Source organism: Cladophialophora psammophila (genome assembly GCF_000585535.1).
Source record: "Cladophialophora psammophila CBS 110553 chromosome Unknown aczJe-supercont1.1, whole genome shotgun sequence".
NCBI lineage: Eukaryota > Fungi > Ascomycota > Eurotiomycetes > Chaetothyriales > Herpotrichiellaceae > Cladophialophora > Cladophialophora psammophila.
This window is the reverse complement of record NW_006912922.1, coordinates 1,870,252-1,887,172: the sequence shown is the minus strand read 5'-3', so window position 1 is coordinate 1,887,172 and position 16,921 is coordinate 1,870,252. Positions and strand designations below refer to the sequence as shown.

The following is a 16,921-nucleotide window of genomic DNA, read 5'->3' as shown; positions in this document are numbered from 1 at the left end:
TCGATCCTTCCATCTGCGTGGTGTAGCCTCGCAGTAGTTACTTAGAGGCGATCCATAGCAGTTGAAAGCATTCGCGCCGAAGATGGGCGAGAAAGAAAATGGTGATTTAGCAGGATGAACGGATGATATGCACAAAGGTCCGTAGGTGAGTCTAGGACGTGCTGACTGCCAAGGAACAAGCTAATAGTGAAGAGAATGACCGACAGTACCGCCCGACGTGTAAGGGTCAACTAGCTAAGATGGAAGTGAGATGAGCTAGCCGGCGGAGAAACTCCACGAAGAGGAAAAAGCTGAGTGCAGTGTTGGAAGAGATGAATGTGCTCAGGTTAAGAGTTGAAAGCTTGAAAAGAACGGGATGCCTGTCAAGACTTAACAGTCTTTTGAAACTACTCCCGCGCAGCAAGCTTTTCATTGTCCTCGCTTGCATCTATTCCCAGTCTCGCTCCAATTCCCCCGTCGCAAGCACCTATGTGTTAAGGCTTGCGGTGCAAACAAGGGCATCACCATGTAACTACAATTTCCTCCAGCCACTCCAACAGGTCACGTTCGCAACTCTTGACCTTTTGAACCCACGTAATCAACTCAATGTTCTCAGATGTAGGGTTTTGATATCCGACCCGTATCTTTCCCTCTGCACAAGCAATGTATTCAGCCGGCAGTAGTAGCATCTCATGGGAGCTGTCGCATACATTGATCGGCATCTTTCCCCTACGCAGAGAGTCCCGGCATGGGAAGCAGAAGTCTGCGTGAAGACAAACTGTGCATCGATGACTTGTCTCGCAGCAGCTGATGACTTTCCCGCAGCCGTCGCAGACAAACCCGCTGTAAGACCGGCTCATCCTGGCGTTTAATGCTGGATAGTATGCTCGAACAGCGTCAACTACTGCTCGCCACCCTGTTTTCCCGCTCATCAAAACATTTATATCTTTTGATCGGGGTATGTGATCAGAGCGTTCCTTCATCGATCTCGACCAAAGAATGACAGGTCGGTTGACCGGAGCTTGTCGGTATGCAGGTGACCATCTAGTATTGAGATAGCACATGGTGCTACTTGGGATCCGGCTCTGTTTGATGTATGACAGTGCAGCGATTGCGTCTTGAGTATTCCCGGCCGCGTTGAGTATGTCAGCCAATTTGTACCACGCTGTCCATTGCTGTGCCAAGTCATCTTTGCTTGCTGTGGTGGCCGCATCGCCGACGACAGCGCGAATGCTACTGATGGCCTTATCTAGCAAAGGTCGAAGCACCGCGCGACACTCATTTGATCGTCCCACATGACGGTACCACACGGCCACAATAAGGGCTGATGGACTTGTTGAACGATCGCTCCGCTGCAATTCTGCAGCTAAATTGTCGTAGGTTTCGTTATTCCGTCTCATCTTTGCGTCATCGTCGCATGACGTTCTCAGTGCCTGCTTCAGTTCGTAGGTTCGCAGATCGATCTCCGCGATGTATCTCAACTTCTCCAAATTCTTGTCGCCCGGAGCAGGAGCCAGCTCTTTCAAAGCGAGATCAAGTATAGAATCGGGGTTCTCCACTCCCGAATTGAGCCGCAGTCGCAGCTGGACAAAGAAGTACAGCATCCCCAGCCGAGCCTCATCTTCGCGCCACCTCGTCAAGACTTCGATTCCGCGTCCGTATAGTCTCTCAACTAATTCAAGACCACCAGGCCAGGTTAGGGCGTAGACAGTCAGTCTTTGCTGATGAGGTATATGCCGAGCTAATGCCTTGAAAAATCCAAGCCACCTTTTGCCAGGATACTTGGAAAGTTCATCTTGCACCAGCCCCTCTATTATGCGCTGCGCCTCGTCGAAATCTCCATGGCGCAGGAGTTCATCGAGGTAAGCTTCGCTCAGCTCGTAAGGCTTCTCTAATTCCCTCACAGTCGAACATGTTCTCTGACCCGCAAGCCGGTAAAGTTGCAAAAAGTTTTGCGTGCGAGCCACAGTTGCCTCTTTCGTAAGGAGCTCCTGGCCGAGCTGCAATTCCTTGAATGCGTCGTCGAACTCGTCATTTCTCATATAAGCTTGGCCGAGAACAGTTCGGAGCATCCCATCGCCATGTTCCTTGATCGCAGCTTGCGCGACTCGAATCGCATCAGCAACGTGATTCGCATAAAGGAGTGTACTAGCCAGCCGGTGATGGTGTATCCCATCCTTATTGGGTAACATCGCTTCGGCGCCTTCCCAAAGTTTCGTAATCCGCTCAGGTGCTAATAGCTTGACTGAAATGAAATGCTGTTCGCATGGCCCATTGCCCTCAGCACAGGACTGTCAGGACATAACGTTAATGGGTATAAAGAACGTTAGGAAGGCGACAACTTACTTGTACATCATAGTTGTGTAAAAAGACAACATCTGCATTCATACCAGACTCCATGGATTTGAGCCATCTTTGCGCACAAGATATGGCTGCGTTACGGAAAATGCTTGCGACGGGTGTTGACTGAAATGAGGCGAACCACTGTTTGGCGTAGCCATAAGTTTCCAAATGTTGCTGCACTTCTGGAATCGTGAGCCATTTCTTGATGGCAACAACGACTTGAGGCATGAGTATGAACTCAGTAGTCAATGATACACCTGCTTTGGCGGTCCAACGGCTGACGGCTAGCTCGTTCCGCATGACTTCGGCAAGTAATTGTCCTATCGTGCAACGGTCTTCTGGTGAGATCGCATTCGGCTCAATGGCAAGCAAGTATGATTGGAACCTTGCTGCGAACAGTGCTAGGCTGTCTTTACAAATGTCGTAGGTGCGGTCGTCGCTAAACAGACGTAGACACATCTTCAAAACCGTGACACGGGCATCTAGGACTTTCCAATTGAGGTCATTTTGATAACAAGGCCTCGGTCGTAGGAAATAGTCCAAGATCGCATATTGCTTGATAGAGACGAAGATGGTCTCGTCTTCTGGGTTGCCTACCTCATATGTATCCTCCAGTTCGCCGTCATCCGTCTCGGCCGGTTCTTCGATGTCTTTCGGCTCTGCTTGAGACCCACGTGTTGTCCGTATGTCAAATATAGATCCATACTCGTAGTAGATCATTGACTTAAGCTTGCAAAATGGTGAACTATCCTCATATCTGATGTAAAGGGCTTGTTCAAGGGCTCGAAGTGAAAGTGGCCGACTGGCAGTCACAACCAAGGACAGGATATACTGCAATATGTGTCAGTGACTGGCGCATAGGAGGTAAATTTCTCTTACGGTCAAGGTTTCCCTTTCATACTCCTGCAAAGTGGTTGTGATTTTACTCAAAGAATCTTCAAATGTTTGACACCATTCCTTCGAGGGCTTGAGCAGCCAAAAATTCACCATTCTTTTCTCGTGCCGAGGATAAATCTCCAGCATGGTGTTGATCCACGGAAACGAGCCGTTGGCGTTATTCTGCAGGAAATCGAGAACCTTGGCTCGAAGCTCTGCATCCCATCGGAGCCACGCAAGTTTTTGTATTGATATTTTGATGTATTCATCCACGTCCGACTTCGTACTCATTGAGGTTAATTCGATACGCTTCGTCAACGTCTTGAAATTTTGTTGAATCTCTTTACCGATTCCGTAGTCTGCAAGCAAGATCACTGATATCTTCGACGTCGTTTCGCTCATGGCAGCAAGAACCTCGAAGAATCGTATTCGCCCAACATCGCAGAGAAAGTTCACACCATAAAGAACAAGTGTGGCCGAAGAAAAGGAGCTGGTGACAAAGAAATCGAAAAGATAATACTTCCATAATGTCTTCGGGTCATGATCGATATCTTGAGGTTTCGTGTTCTTGAGATACTGCTCGTACGCCTTATCTTGCAGCACCAGTTGATCCATAATCACTCCTAATAGCTCTATTGTGATGACGAGCTCGGTGTCGGTTAAAACAGTGGGACTGAAGAAGTAGTACAATGTCGAGGCTGTGGTAGGTCTGACAGAGGATTCCTTTTCGGTTTGGCGGGCGCGGAGAGCTTGAACAAGGTGGTAGGTTAGGTAGGACTTCCCAGTTCCTAGATCACCACAAATCCAAAGGATAGGGAAGTCGCCGTGGAGCCATTCCTGGAAAAATGTCTCTTTGAGAATCCAGCCACCATTGACGCTACGAAATTGTTCACTTCTCTTCGACCAAAACATTCTCTCTTGAGAAGGAGCTTGTTCCTTGAGCATATCCACGTTTGATTTGCCAATATGAAGACTGCCAAATATTTCGTTTGGAATGTCTGGAATGCCGCTTCAGTGGAAATACTCGAAATACGAGATCTTGTATTCTTACTTGCAACACGACGCATGATATCCCCTTGTGCGCTGTAAATGTACGCAAGCACAAGCAACTCTTCCAGATGCTCGAGATCTCTCAGCTTTGCAATTGCGTCATTGACACCACAATCTTTGCCTAGGAACGTTCTTTTGCCAAATATCACTTCAAATATGAGCAAGGTTAGAGCACGAACGAGTAGGGGTAACTTGCCGAAGTTGTTGCTGCTCATCATCTTTACAGCAATTCCGAAAGCGTCCAAGTATAGGACTAAAATGTGTCGAGCAATTTCAACCAAGCCTGGCGGGAGATCGGATTTGAGGTACTCGTCCAATCTAGCTCCAGCGTATGTAATCTTGTCGAGCAGCTCAGTAACTGCGTCGTAAGTACTGCCAATGCCATGAGCGGTCTGCCACAATATAAGCGAATGGACACAGAAAATATTGACTTTGTTACTTGCCGTGAACACGAAATTCAAGGCAGCATATATCGCTGAAGCCGGGGGATATGCCTGTGAGAACATGAGTTGGCTGAAGCTGCACCAGCATTCCTTGATCTCCATTTATAGAGGGTCGCAACGGCAACAAAAAGCTGACCACACTTACGAGCGCCGCCCCTGCTGCAGCTACCTTACAAAAAGCGCCGACAGGTTCCAAGAACGTGTTCAAACCATTCAATATCCTTCGGCGTCGCTCCGTAGACAGAGCATATTTCTTGCTTTGCGTGGCTATTGCTACTTTCAGATCGTCGAATGAGTACCCCCTGGTTTGTGCGGTCCATATTTGAGCAGCTTGTTTACCGCTCTTTTTGACAAATTCGTCGAGGGCTTCGTTCCACAATTTTGCAAATGACTCCTCCGGACTAGGAGCGCTTGGGCTGGTCTCAGGTTCTACTGTAGTGATGGTCGCCATGGTGCGCATAACGGCATTTCAAAGGAGCACCTTGATCCAGTTCTGTGAGAACAGCGGAGGAATGATGGACTGCATCGCAGGGTGGCATGTTAGAGTCTTGAGGAATTCATCCTCTACAGGTAGAATTGGTGGCATGATACTTGACCGACGTCGAAAGCCACGCAATTCAAACTCCCCAACGTGCCATCTTTATAAGTGGTGGCGTGATATTTGACTGATGTCGATCAGCATCGAACATGATCACCCACTCTTTTGTGAAAACCGCGAGAGGACTCTTTGGTCCAGTTGATAAGTAGTGATCGATAGGTTACTGGTAGATATTGTCGACGCAAAGCTTTCGTGCAACCTTATCCCTTGTGGCCCTAATACTTCAAGGTTGGCTAAATTAGTTGAGGTTCGACGGGAACTACGAGGTAGTGTTCTAACCAATAGATTAACGAGAAATCACTACTACAAGTAGTGCCTGCGTCACCACGAATATTTAGGATGATTTTACGAGCCTAGTATCGTTCTATTCGTCTTTTAAGGCGGTTAGAATGGTACTAGCTCCGGCCAGAGCCGAAGGAGAGCATAATAGAGTGGAAGGGGAGCGCGAAAGAGAGGAAGGGAGTAGAACGAAGCGGAAGGGGGAGCGAATGGACTAAATAGTCGTTAGCAGGAGAGCAAAGCGGTAGGATATTAGTCAGCGAAAGCGTCGTGGGCAACGACGGTTCGGGGCATATATAATAGATATATATATACACCGTTCCCGAAACGGACGGACCGCCTTAACCGAAGGCGAATTTCTCGGCTCAATGGCGACGACTTTACACAAGCACTGGGTACTCGTACTTGTACTTGGTGTCTACAAGTACAAGTACCGGGTACCCGGTAGTTAAGAGAGAAACCTCGAGGCTAGTCCTCGGATAGCTTAGCGAGGTCTTCACGGGACCACAAAATAGAAAGTCACGTGATGACCGACTAGCGGCTTGTCACGTGGCGCTGACTTTTCCTTGGCGGTTGCAACCAACTTCTGCCCTTGTTCTGACTCTCGCCGATCGTCTCCAATTGATTCCCCCTCGTGCTCTGGTCCGTCCTTCCATCCTGCGTGCTGTGTCGTGTGCCCAGCCGCCATCCAAGAAGCTAGAACGACGCCTTGCTCCCTTACAAGGTTTACCCCGAGGTCAAGCTATTGACCAAGTCGCTTTGGGGGCGTTAGCAAGCTCCATCTTCGTCCGGTTCAGCCACTGACGAGTAACAACTGCAGGTCTCGATCATCATTGCCTTCCTTCAGCCTGGCCAGCTGTGAATCTCTCACATCCTCATCCGTCCTTCTGAGTTCGACATGCACAGTGACATGCTCTCCCGTTGCTCCTCCTCCGCATCGGGCAGGCCTATGCTGCGGATACCTGCAGTAGCACCTCCGATGGCTTACTCGCCTGTGCAACCGCCCTGGGGATCTAGAAGGAAGAAGCTGGTGCCGCTCTGCAACTCCTGCTCAGTTTCTACGACTGCTTGATAAGGCCCCGGCTGCCCGTCTCTCTCTTGCCTCGCACTCAAGCTGGATTCTTCCGTCGTCGTGTAGCCATTGTCGCTCGTTCTTTGGAAGTCATCCGAGCTGTCCCAAACGGTCCGCCATGTTACTCACTTCGCTATTTGCACTCGCTACTTTTCTTGGGCCTTCTTCCTCGTGCGATGACCATGATTGGACATCTCCGGTCCTTGGAGGCTACGTCGACCATGGCTTGATGAGAAAACATGACCTCGCGAAACGGATCCAACCAGCAGCTCTTCCTACCCCGCCGCAACAGATCAAAGACCTGCATTGGGGCCAGATCAATTTCCTCCACACCACAGATACCCATGGCTGGCTTGCGGGCCATTTGCTGGACGACAATTACAGTGCCGACTATGGCGACTTTGCTGACTTTGTGCAAAAGATGAAGGCCAAGGCGGATGTTCTGGGTGTTGACCTCCTGCTCATCGACTCGGGCGATTTGCATGACGGAACCGGGTTCGGAGACGCGACAACGCCGAATGGAAAGCTCACACTACCCGTCTTCAAAAAGCTGCCGTACGATTTGTTGTCCATTGGAAATCATGAGCTCTATACGACCGAGATTGCCAATGACACATATCGCAACTTTGCTCCGCATTGGGGCGGTCGTTACATCACCTCCAACGTCGAGTTCAATCTCACGGGAAGTCCTACGCCCTTCTCCAACCGATACGCATATTGGGAGACAAAGATGGGTATCCGGATCATGTCCTTTGCCTTCATTTTCAATTTCACGGGTAACAGCAACGCAACAATCGTGACTCCGGTCGGTGACGCTGTCAAACAATCTTGGTTCCAGCAACAGGTCAAGAGGACTGATATCGATATGTTTCTGGTAGCCGGACATATCACTCTTCGGAACTCTACGGAATGGGGTCTTGTCTACGCCGCTATTCGTGAGCACCATCCCACGACCCCAATTCAGATCTTTGGAGGCCATCGACATGTCCGCGACGCCGTCGTCTTTGATGCCTCGGCTGTGGGCATCGCTTCTGGAAGATATTGTGAGACGGTGGGGTGGGTTTCTGTCAACGGCTTGCCCAGTCGTGTCACCAAAGCCAAGTCGCCCATGGGCAATGCCACCAGAATCACCCAGAAACCCTCCAACGTTCCTGGGGTTAAGCCAAATCCAAACTCCACCTTGTCTTACTCGAGGCAATATCTGGACTTCAACCGATATAGTTTTGAATTCCACACCAGCACTAACGAGCAGACATTTAACACCAGCTTGGGCGTCACAATTAGCAAGAACATCACCACGGCTGTGGACAGCCTCCCACAATTGACCAACAAACTCGGTTGCTGTCCAGACAACTACTACCTCGATCGCTTTCCCATCAGCTCGAATCAGAGTCTGTTCAACTACCTGACAAACGTCGTCTTCCCCGCCATAGTGGTCGCACCGAACCGGGCCAACATGTCACGCATTATCCTTACCAACACGGGCGGGTTCCGCTACGACCTGCTGAAGGGGCCCTTTACGATCGATAATGCATATCAAACGAACCCTTACACGAACTATTGGTTACGCATGACCGCCCCCTGGTCCTCGGCGAAGAACCTGCTATCGAACATGCAGACGGACAAAGTCTACAAAAGAGCCCCGCTTCCAGTCAATGCAACCACTTTAATAAAAACACCAGGATACGTGACGAAAGACGACCTCGGCACCGATGGAGACAACATCATCCACACCAACCAGGGCTACTCTTCTGCCCCACATTATGTGCAAGCAAACGTCAGCGTCGGAGCTAACACATCAGATTCCACGCTCATAGATGTGTATGTGACGAGTTTCTTCTCTGCGGCGGCGGGGAAATACTTGAGTGGCAACACCAGTGACTGGGTCAGTACGGACGGAAACTTTTCGAGTTTTGACACGTTGCCTCGAATGGCACAATTGTACTGGAGCAAAGACTGTTGAGTAATAGAGCGTGGAATATGGCTAATTTCATGTTGTTTGTGGGACAGAGTTGCGGACGGAGAAGACGGAGGAAATACCCTCCTTGATGAGCATAGGCCTCATGTAATGGTAGAAAGTAGAGAATCGACTTGATTAGACCAATGCCATACTCAAGCATACTGTAGACATGACACGTTATCGACTCGGCTTATGCAGGACTTGCCACGCCAGGCAAGGCTAGTCAAGCAGTGACGAAGACGAAGCCGAAGCCGGAGGTAGAGATGAACCCTTTGTCAATAATAGTACTACCCGTTCCGAGAACCAAAAGAAGAGGGACGAAGTGATAACACCGGTGATATTAATGTGTGATAGTATACATGTCACCGCATGTGTACATACATATATATATTTCAGAATATGTGGAACGCGCACAACCACCAACATCTCTCTCCCGCACTCGACGGCACCAGCCAGTCGGTCAGCCAGTCAGTTGCATCTATTTCTCCTATCCAAGAGGTAGAGAGGTACTCTTTTCGCAGCTCAGCCGTTGTCTTGTGTGGGGAGGACTTAGCGGGCGGGGAGGGGGGTATGTATGTTTTCTTTGCTCAGCGGGAGGCACCGGCCTGAGAAGGCGGGACGCAGGTTCCGCCAATCTCGATGGTCCACGTGCCCGAGTTGAACTCGGAGAAGACGCTCTGGATCTGCCAGCCGTCGTCGGTCTGGGTGGGGTTCTCGGTGTAGAGGATGTTGATGCCCTTGACGGGGCTGCTGGAGCCGAGGATGGCCTCCCAGCGGAACGCGATGACCTTGCAAGTGATGGCGTCGATGTTCAGCACCTGGAACCCGATCGCAGGTTGGCTGCCCTGACCCAGCTCGAATGCCAGCTTACTGGGAAACGTCGTGCTGCCCAAGGGATTGCCGGCCAAGAAGTTGATCGAGTCGGACGTGTCGGTGAAGTCGGAGGCGAGGAGAGACTCGGCCGTCGCGTTGCTGTACGCTGTCAGCAGGGAGGCGAAGCCATTGACCACGTTGGTCGCCGCGGCGGTGCTGAGGCAGGTCACGGTTCCGAGAGGCGCGACGGAGGTAGTGGTGGTCACCACCTTGAATGTCGTGGTGGTGGTGGTTGGGTAGGCGGTGGTGCTCGCTGCAACGGGCGCCGAGCTGGTGGAAGAGCCATGTCCGGCGGAATACGCTGGGCTCGACGAGGAATATCCCGGTGTTGGAGAGCTGGTAGTCGAGTGGTCGTCGGTCTTCGACTCAATCGTGTGAGGTGGTGGCGATGGTCGTGCAAAGCCTCCTCGCTGGGGGCTCGCGAAGGTGACACCTGCAAATGCCGAAACTGTGAGGATAGTGCTGAAGAACTTCATTGTGTGCAGAGATTCGGGAATTGGACGATGGTGGGTTTACTGTAAAGAATGGCTGGGGTGAGTTGAAAACTGAGCAAGGTAAAGAGTGACTATGGTCGGACAACAATCGACGAGAAAAAGTGCGATTCTATCGAGAAACGACGGAATGCCAATTGAAAGAATGAGAGACGGGACAGACAGGGAACACAATTGAAGAGGGCAGTGTTCAATATATAGAAGATATACCGAGTACTCTGACACTCGGTCCTTCGCGTACGCACTCACCGTGCAAGCCTTCTGCCGGAAAATGCAGCAGCCGCGTCCATGGATTGCTCGTTTTCTAAGTGGCGCGCAACGAAAAGGGGAAAGAAAAAAAGGGATCTGCCCTTTTCGTCCCTTAGGGCCAGCCATTCCATCACGGTGGTGGAAATGAAATGCCTGCTCGTGGAGTTACCGATTGTCAGTGCCATGGAAATTTGACAGAGGTTTCGGAAGCAAGACCAGCTAGGGAGTGATACAATGCCTCCTCTGCTGACAGATAGACAGACAGCCTTACCAGGACGCAGGGGAGGAGGGCGGACTACCCCCGGCTGAAGCGTTCTCGCGGAGTCGAATCAAATCGAAGCCCATTTTTTGGCCCTGTGCGGACAGAGGACGGGGATGTATGTAAATAAAAAGGATGATGGCACTACGAGGTGCAGTATGTAATGGAAGTCCTCGGATAAGATTGCGTAGGCTTTGGCGGGTCGGCCGGACGTGGGTTTGGTGACCACCTGGGCCAATTTCCAGGGGAAAAGCATCACCAGCCTGGTGCTCACCAGCCTTGTTGTCCGCCCTGGACGAGGCGTCGCTTCCCAATTGGGGTTGTGTCCCTGTTGCGTCCCCTGAATGGCAGATCCACCTGGGCGGCCTAGCTAGCCCCTGATTGGCAAGTCTTCATGTCAAGACAGGGGACGAGGCTGACGCCGGGGTGGAAATTCATCACAGAAAATAAAACATACCACCCACATGAATGAGAGCATCTCCGTTGGGCACGATGCGAGTCCCTAGTTGAGAAACACTCTGGATGGAGCCCAAGTCTCTGTATCAATATTTCTTGAGAAGGGAGCAGACAGGCTTTGACGGTCGGTCAGTCGGTCAGTCGGTCCGGGGTTCTCTTTGCCTATCAAAATCCACGCACGTGAAACTGGACGCCTGGTGGGAAGGAAGAAAAGAAATGAAGGATTTCCAATTCCCATTCTGATCCTGCGATCAACGGCCCAGCTGCGGGAACATGCCGAGTTTTGACGTACGGGCAGGTGCGTGTTATTATTGCTCCATCAAAATGTTTCCAAATGTTCCTAGGGCCACCAGCCCCGGATTGAAACAAGCGGGCAGTCAACAAGTTTATAAGTACGGAGGAGAGGGCCTGGGCTGCGAGAAGGTCTAGAATCGAATAATGCCGCCCGCCTAATAAGGAGGGTGGAGGAAACAATCGAGAAGATCTGGCCCAGCTAATTGCGGCACCTGGAAGCCGCCACATATAGTACTACGAGTAAATACCACGCCAACAAAACTCTGAATCCAATAACGCGAAAAATAGAAAACCGTCCCAGAAACCCTTTGGTCTAGGAAGGAAAAGCCGCATCTCCCCCTTTCTTCTTCCACCTCCCTTTCCGCAGCCGGGGTGACTGGTTGCTGATATCAATAAGCTCATTCCCTCGAAGAAGATCGCGAAAGATGCCTTAGGAAACGCGGAGTTTGGCTGTGAAGAAAACAGTCATGAAAGAAACTACCTAGAGAAATAACTATGGGGGGTATCTGTTGCTGGTTCCCTCGTCACTTCCCCCCTTTCCCGGAAATGCTTAGTTCCCCCCACATCCAAATGCTTCATCATACCCCCTTACGAGTTCCGATGATATCGGTGCCTCTTAACCTTGTCTCTCGGTGCAAATACCGTGGGAGACGGAGATGGTGACGACGTCGACGATGTGCTCATGTCTGAAGCTGCAGCTGCTTCCGGAGACGTGGTCGACGCATCCAAGGAGCCCGGCGTCGTGGTAGGATCCGTTGAATCCGGCGTTACGGCTGGGTCGGTCGTCGTTGGCGTCGGAGACGATGTCGTTGGTCCTGTTGGTGAGGGCGAGGATGTAGGTGCAGGCTCTCGGAGATCATAAGTTGTTGACGTTTCCGGAGAAGACACAGGGGATGTGGTGACAGGGCCATTGCTGGATGCGTTTCCAGTTTCTGGTCCGCTGGCTGCTCCAGTATAATCCGTCGAATTGTTGCCGTAGGCCGGTGTAGTCAGGTTGACTGGAGGCTGCCCGTATGTCGTGTTGGTTTGAGGTTGACCACTCCAAGTTGGAAGGCCAGTGCTATTGCTATACCCGCCACCGGTTCCATTCACAGAAGTCCAATTTCCGCTGCTCATGCCCATCCTGATATTGTCGACATCTAGAATGGGCGAGGTGGTCTCGGCACCATCGCAGCTAAAGACCAGAGAGAATGTGCTCGCCGAGGACGTGATCTGGAATTCATTTCCGGTAGTAGTCCAGGAAGTCGCGACCGAAAGTGAACCTAGAGTTGCTAGAGTTCCTTCATCGTTCGAAACTGTCAACGTACATCCATCTGGAGTGACCCCAGAAGCCGGAACTCTGTAGGCAAAAGAATACCAGTAGGATCCATTCGCGGCCGGAGTGGCCAGTGTCTGTGACAAAGTAGCAGTGGCGTCTTCGACAGCGGGCTCAAATCGCGCGAATGCTTTGCCGTCATAGGCAGCGTCAGGGGACAGAATATCACGTATACGCTTGGAAGGTGTAGCAGAGCTCGAGACACCTCCCCAGACAATGTCCACTTCATCCAGATTCCAACCCGTGCCGGAACATTCGAATGATGGATTCTCCAGAAGTTGCGAAGGGGGAGTGGCACCACATTCAGATGAATTGCTAGCGGGGTACGTTGAGTTGCTACTCCAAGCAGTCGAGTTCGTCGAGTTCGAATGGGGAATTGTATAGTTCAATGGAGCAGTATTATTGCTGGCCCAGTCCGTCCGATTACCGGTGTCGTTGTAAGCCCAAACCGAGGTCGTTGTTGGAAACACTGAGGACGGGGTTCTTGTCAACAAGACGGAAGTTGTGGCGGAAGTGGTTGTCACGGCGACTGGACTGGGTGTCGTCGACACCAGGGAGGTGCTTGTTGTGGCAGAGAAGGTGAATGGCCGTGTCTCATTGCTTCCTGTGGAGTTGTACCAGTCCGTCCAGTTTCCGGTTCCGTTGTATGCCAATGTCGGCACGGCCCAGGCAGAGGTGCTTGTCACAGAACTAGTGGTCGGCAATGGATCAGTCAAGTTAAGGGGACGGCTGGAATTAGTTGGCAGGGTCCAGTTGCCGGTGCTGTTCGTGCTGTTGAGCCAGTCAAGCCACAGTGTCTCGTTGTAAGCGGGTGCCGTCATTGTTGGCCAGGCTCTAGTGGACGTCGATGTATAGCTCGTGGTCGTGGGTGACACATAAAGTATTGACGTTGTGGTAGAAGTCAGAGATGCCGTCGATGACGTGGTCAAACTTCTGGTGTCAGTCTCGTTCCATGGAATTGTACCATTCCAATCAGTCCAGTTCGTGCCCGCGTACGATCCATTGTAGGCTGGGATCGTTGGGAAGCCTACCACTGAGCTTGTCGTGGAAGAAGACGTAGTGATCTGCGAAGTGAAATTCCAAGGGATTGTGCTATTCCAGTCTGTCCAATTTGTCGACGGATAAGACCCATTATAGGGTAAGGTTGTCGGATATCCATCCATCGAGCGTGTGGTGGTCGAAGAGGGGGTCAGAGATGTAGTGCTCGACGTAGTGCTCATCTGCGTAGGGCCGACCGTCAGACCAGAGACTGTGGACGTCGTAGTCAGCGAAGAGCTAAAGTTCCATGGGATCGTGCCATTCCAGTCAGTCCAATTTGTTGGGTATCCGTCTCTTGCAGTTGTCGTGGACGTAGCTGGGGTGGACGAAGTAGTAACTTGAGTGGCTGCAACAGAGAGCGCGGAAGACGTAGTCAGCGGATAACTCAAGTTCCAAGGAATTGTGCCGTTCCAGTCTGTCCAATTCGTTGATGGGTAAGAGCTATTGAAAGCTGGAAGTGTAGGATATCCAGCTTGCGAGGTTGTTGTCGTCGAGGCGAAAGTGGTAGTGCTGGTCACTGCAGCAGCGACAGAGAGGACAGAGGAGGTAGAAGATGTCCTCGAGGAGGAAGTGATATCCCAAGGAATTGTGCCATTCCAGTCAGTCCAGTTCATTGAGGGATATGATCCATTATACGTCGTAGTTGGATAACTTGCTACCGAGGTTGTAGGAGAAGCCGACGAAGTTATGGAAGAAGTCATATTCCAGGGGATTGTACCGTTCCAGTCCGTCCAGTTCATCGAAGGATATGTGCCATTATAGGCCGGAATAGTCGGATATCCCGCAACTGAAGTGGTCGTGGATGAGGTGGTTGAGGACGTTGTCGGTGTCAGAACAGTAGCGGCAACGGAGAGGACCGAGGACGTGCTCAAGGAAGACGTAGTCGCCGAAGTAGTCACATTCCAGGGGATAGTACCATTCCAATCTGTCCAGTTCGTAGAAGGATATGAACCATTATACGCAGGAACAGTTGGATATCCACCTACTGAAGTTGTCGTAGACGACGCAGCCAAGCTGGACGACGTGATGTTCCAGGGAATTGTGCCGTTCCAATCTGTCCAATTAGTCGAAGGGTATGAACCGTTATAAACCGGGACAGTCGGATATCCTATTGCCGTGGTGGTTGTGGAAGTTGAAGTAGAAGTGGGCGTCAGAGCAGTAGCAGCCACAGATAGGACAGAGGACGTGCTCAAGGAAGAGGTGGTTGTGCGCGGATTGATAAATGCTGCGGACGAGCTGTAGGTGATATTCGACAGCCAGTCTGACCAATTACCAGTTCCGTTATAGGCCGGGATTGTTGGATAGGCAACTTGCGAGCTAGATGTTGTGGATACAGTCCTGAGGCTTGTAGTTGTTGTCCAATCCAACCAGACAGAATTCGAGTCATTGTAGCTCGACCAATTACCCGTTATATTGTGCGAAGGGATCGTGGCAAAAGCTGAGGTCGAGGTTGATCCTGTAGCTGCATCAACTAGAAGTTCCGAGGTCGTTGTAGTCGTGGTAATTGCTGGAGAAGAAGTCGTCGTGCGAGGATAGGCGAACGAGGTTGACGTAAAGTTCCAGTCCAGCCACTCTGACTCTGTCCAGTTTCCTGTGCCAGTATACGAAACCGTTGGATACGCTCTGGCTGAGGTAGTTGTTGGGACCAGACTTATAGTGCTGGTGGAAACTGTGGTCGTGGTTCGACCGTCAACATACAACGTGCTTGTTCTGGTTGTTGTTAGATTCCAATCCAGCCACGCGCTCTCGTTGTAACCTGTCCAGTTGCCTGCCGTAGGATATGCAAAGCTAGAGCTTGTTGTGGTCGTACTCAAAGATGTGGTTAGGCTTGTAGTTAAAGCATCAACCGGCAAGGCAGAAGTGCTCTGTGTTGTAGAGACAGACGTCAGGTTCCAATCCAGCCAGACAGAGTTCGAGTCATTGTATGATGGGTAGCCCGGGTATCCAAACACGGAACTCGTTGTAGTTGCGGTTGTAGATGACACCGAAGATGCGGCTTTTGTCGTCAGATTCCAATCTTCCCAAGTGCCATTCATGGATCCATTGTAAGAAGGATAACCTGGGTATGCGAAAACGGAGGTTGTCGAGGATGCAGAACTCGTTGTCGTCAGGGCATCAACCGGCAGGAGGGAAGCGCTCGTCGACTTTACGGATGTCGATGTTGGACTCCAATCTTCCCAGGTAACAGTTCCGGTGTAAGAAGGATAGCCTGGATATGATCGAGTAGAGCTGGTTGTCGCTACAGAGCTTGTCGTCGTTGAAGTGGTTCTAGTCATGGCATCAACCGACAGTAAGGACGAAGTAGTCGACCTGAGAGAGGTCGTGGAGGTCGCCTCCCAATCCTCCCAGGTGCCGTTCATTGACCCATTATGAGAAGGATAGCCCGAGTAAGCCCTCGTGGAAGTTGTGCTTGCTAAGCTAGATGTAGTCGTCAAAGCGTCAACTAATTTCGACGACGTAGATGTTGTTGTCTCCCAGTCCTCCCAACTGAAGTTGCTCGGATACGTTCCACTGTAGAGCGATGTTGGAATAGCGAATTTTGAAGTTGTCGAGGTAGTCGTCGCGACGCTAGAGGTCGTAGTCAAAGCATCAGCAGGCAGCTTCGTAGACGTTGAAGTCCCAGAAGTCAGATTCAGCCAGTTAGCCCAGTCTTCCCATGTTCCGTTCCCACTGTATGTCCCATTGTAAGACGGAGCCGAGGTGTAGCTGGATCTTGAGCTTATCGTCGATGTGGTGGTAGCGAGGCTGGAAGTAGAAGTAGTCAGAGCATCAACACTCAGACGTGAAGAAGTAGAAGTTGCGGCCCAATCCTCCCAAGAGTCATTGCCACTGTGCGATGGCCAGCTGGAGCCAAAGGATCTAGTACTCTGAGTCGAAGTAGTGGGAAGTGAAGAGCTTGTGGTTTCAGCATCAACGAAGGCGACACTAGAGGTGGAGGAAGCCGAAGTTGTTCTACTCCAGTCCTCCCACGAACTGCCATTTTCAGACGGCCAAGCAAAATATCCCGCTCTAGAACTTGTTGTGGCCGTGCTTGTGCTCAGGGACGAACTGGTAGTGATATCAGCAACAGAGAGAGCACTTGACGTCGATGAAATTGTCCTAGTCCAATCTTCCCAAGCACTACCGTTCTCAGATGGCCAAGTGGAGTAAATAGCCCTTGAACTTGCCTTAGACGTGGTGGTAGGGAGGGACGAAGTTGAAGTGTCGGCAACAGAGAGAATAGTTGATTTAGATGAAGTTGTCCTACCCCAGTCTTCCCATACACTGCCATTTTCAGATGGCCACAAAGAGTGAGCCGCCTTAGAGCTTGTCGCGGATGTGGTTGTAGGAAGGGTTGAAGTTGTAG

General features: G+C 51.0%; 3 protein-coding genes across 3 annotated transcripts; 1 reads left to right on the top strand and 2 right to left on the bottom strand.

The window, feature by feature from the left end:
* Positions 1 to 500: 500 nt before the first annotated feature.
* A1O5_00655 (uncharacterized protein) lies at positions 501 to 5,142 on the bottom strand (the record flags this gene model as incomplete). The annotated part of the gene is made up of 5 exons (XM_007741274.1): positions 501 to 2,270; positions 2,326 to 3,153; positions 3,202 to 4,196; positions 4,250 to 4,742; positions 4,837 to 5,142. 5 exons carry the CDS (start codon positions 5,140 to 5,142, stop codon positions 501 to 503), a joined length of 4,392 nt encoding a protein of 1,463 aa, XP_007739464.1.
* Positions 5,143 to 6,758: 1,616 nt separating this feature from the next.
* On the top strand, positions 6,759 to 8,603 carry A1O5_00654 (uncharacterized protein; the record flags this gene model as incomplete). Its single annotated transcript, XM_007741273.1, has 1 exon — positions 6,759 to 8,603. The coding sequence occupies one exon, from the start codon at positions 6,759 to 6,761 to the stop codon at positions 8,601 to 8,603; it is 1,845 nt and encodes a 614-aa protein (XP_007739463.1).
* A 584-nt stretch (positions 8,604 to 9,187) lies between these two features.
* On the bottom strand, positions 9,188 to 9,949 carry A1O5_00653 (uncharacterized protein; the record flags this gene model as incomplete). The annotated part of the gene is made up of 1 exon (XM_007741272.1): positions 9,188 to 9,949. One exon carries the CDS (start codon positions 9,947 to 9,949, stop codon positions 9,188 to 9,190), a length of 762 nt encoding a protein of 253 aa, XP_007739462.1.
* Between the last annotated feature and the right edge of the window lie 6,972 nt (positions 9,950 to 16,921).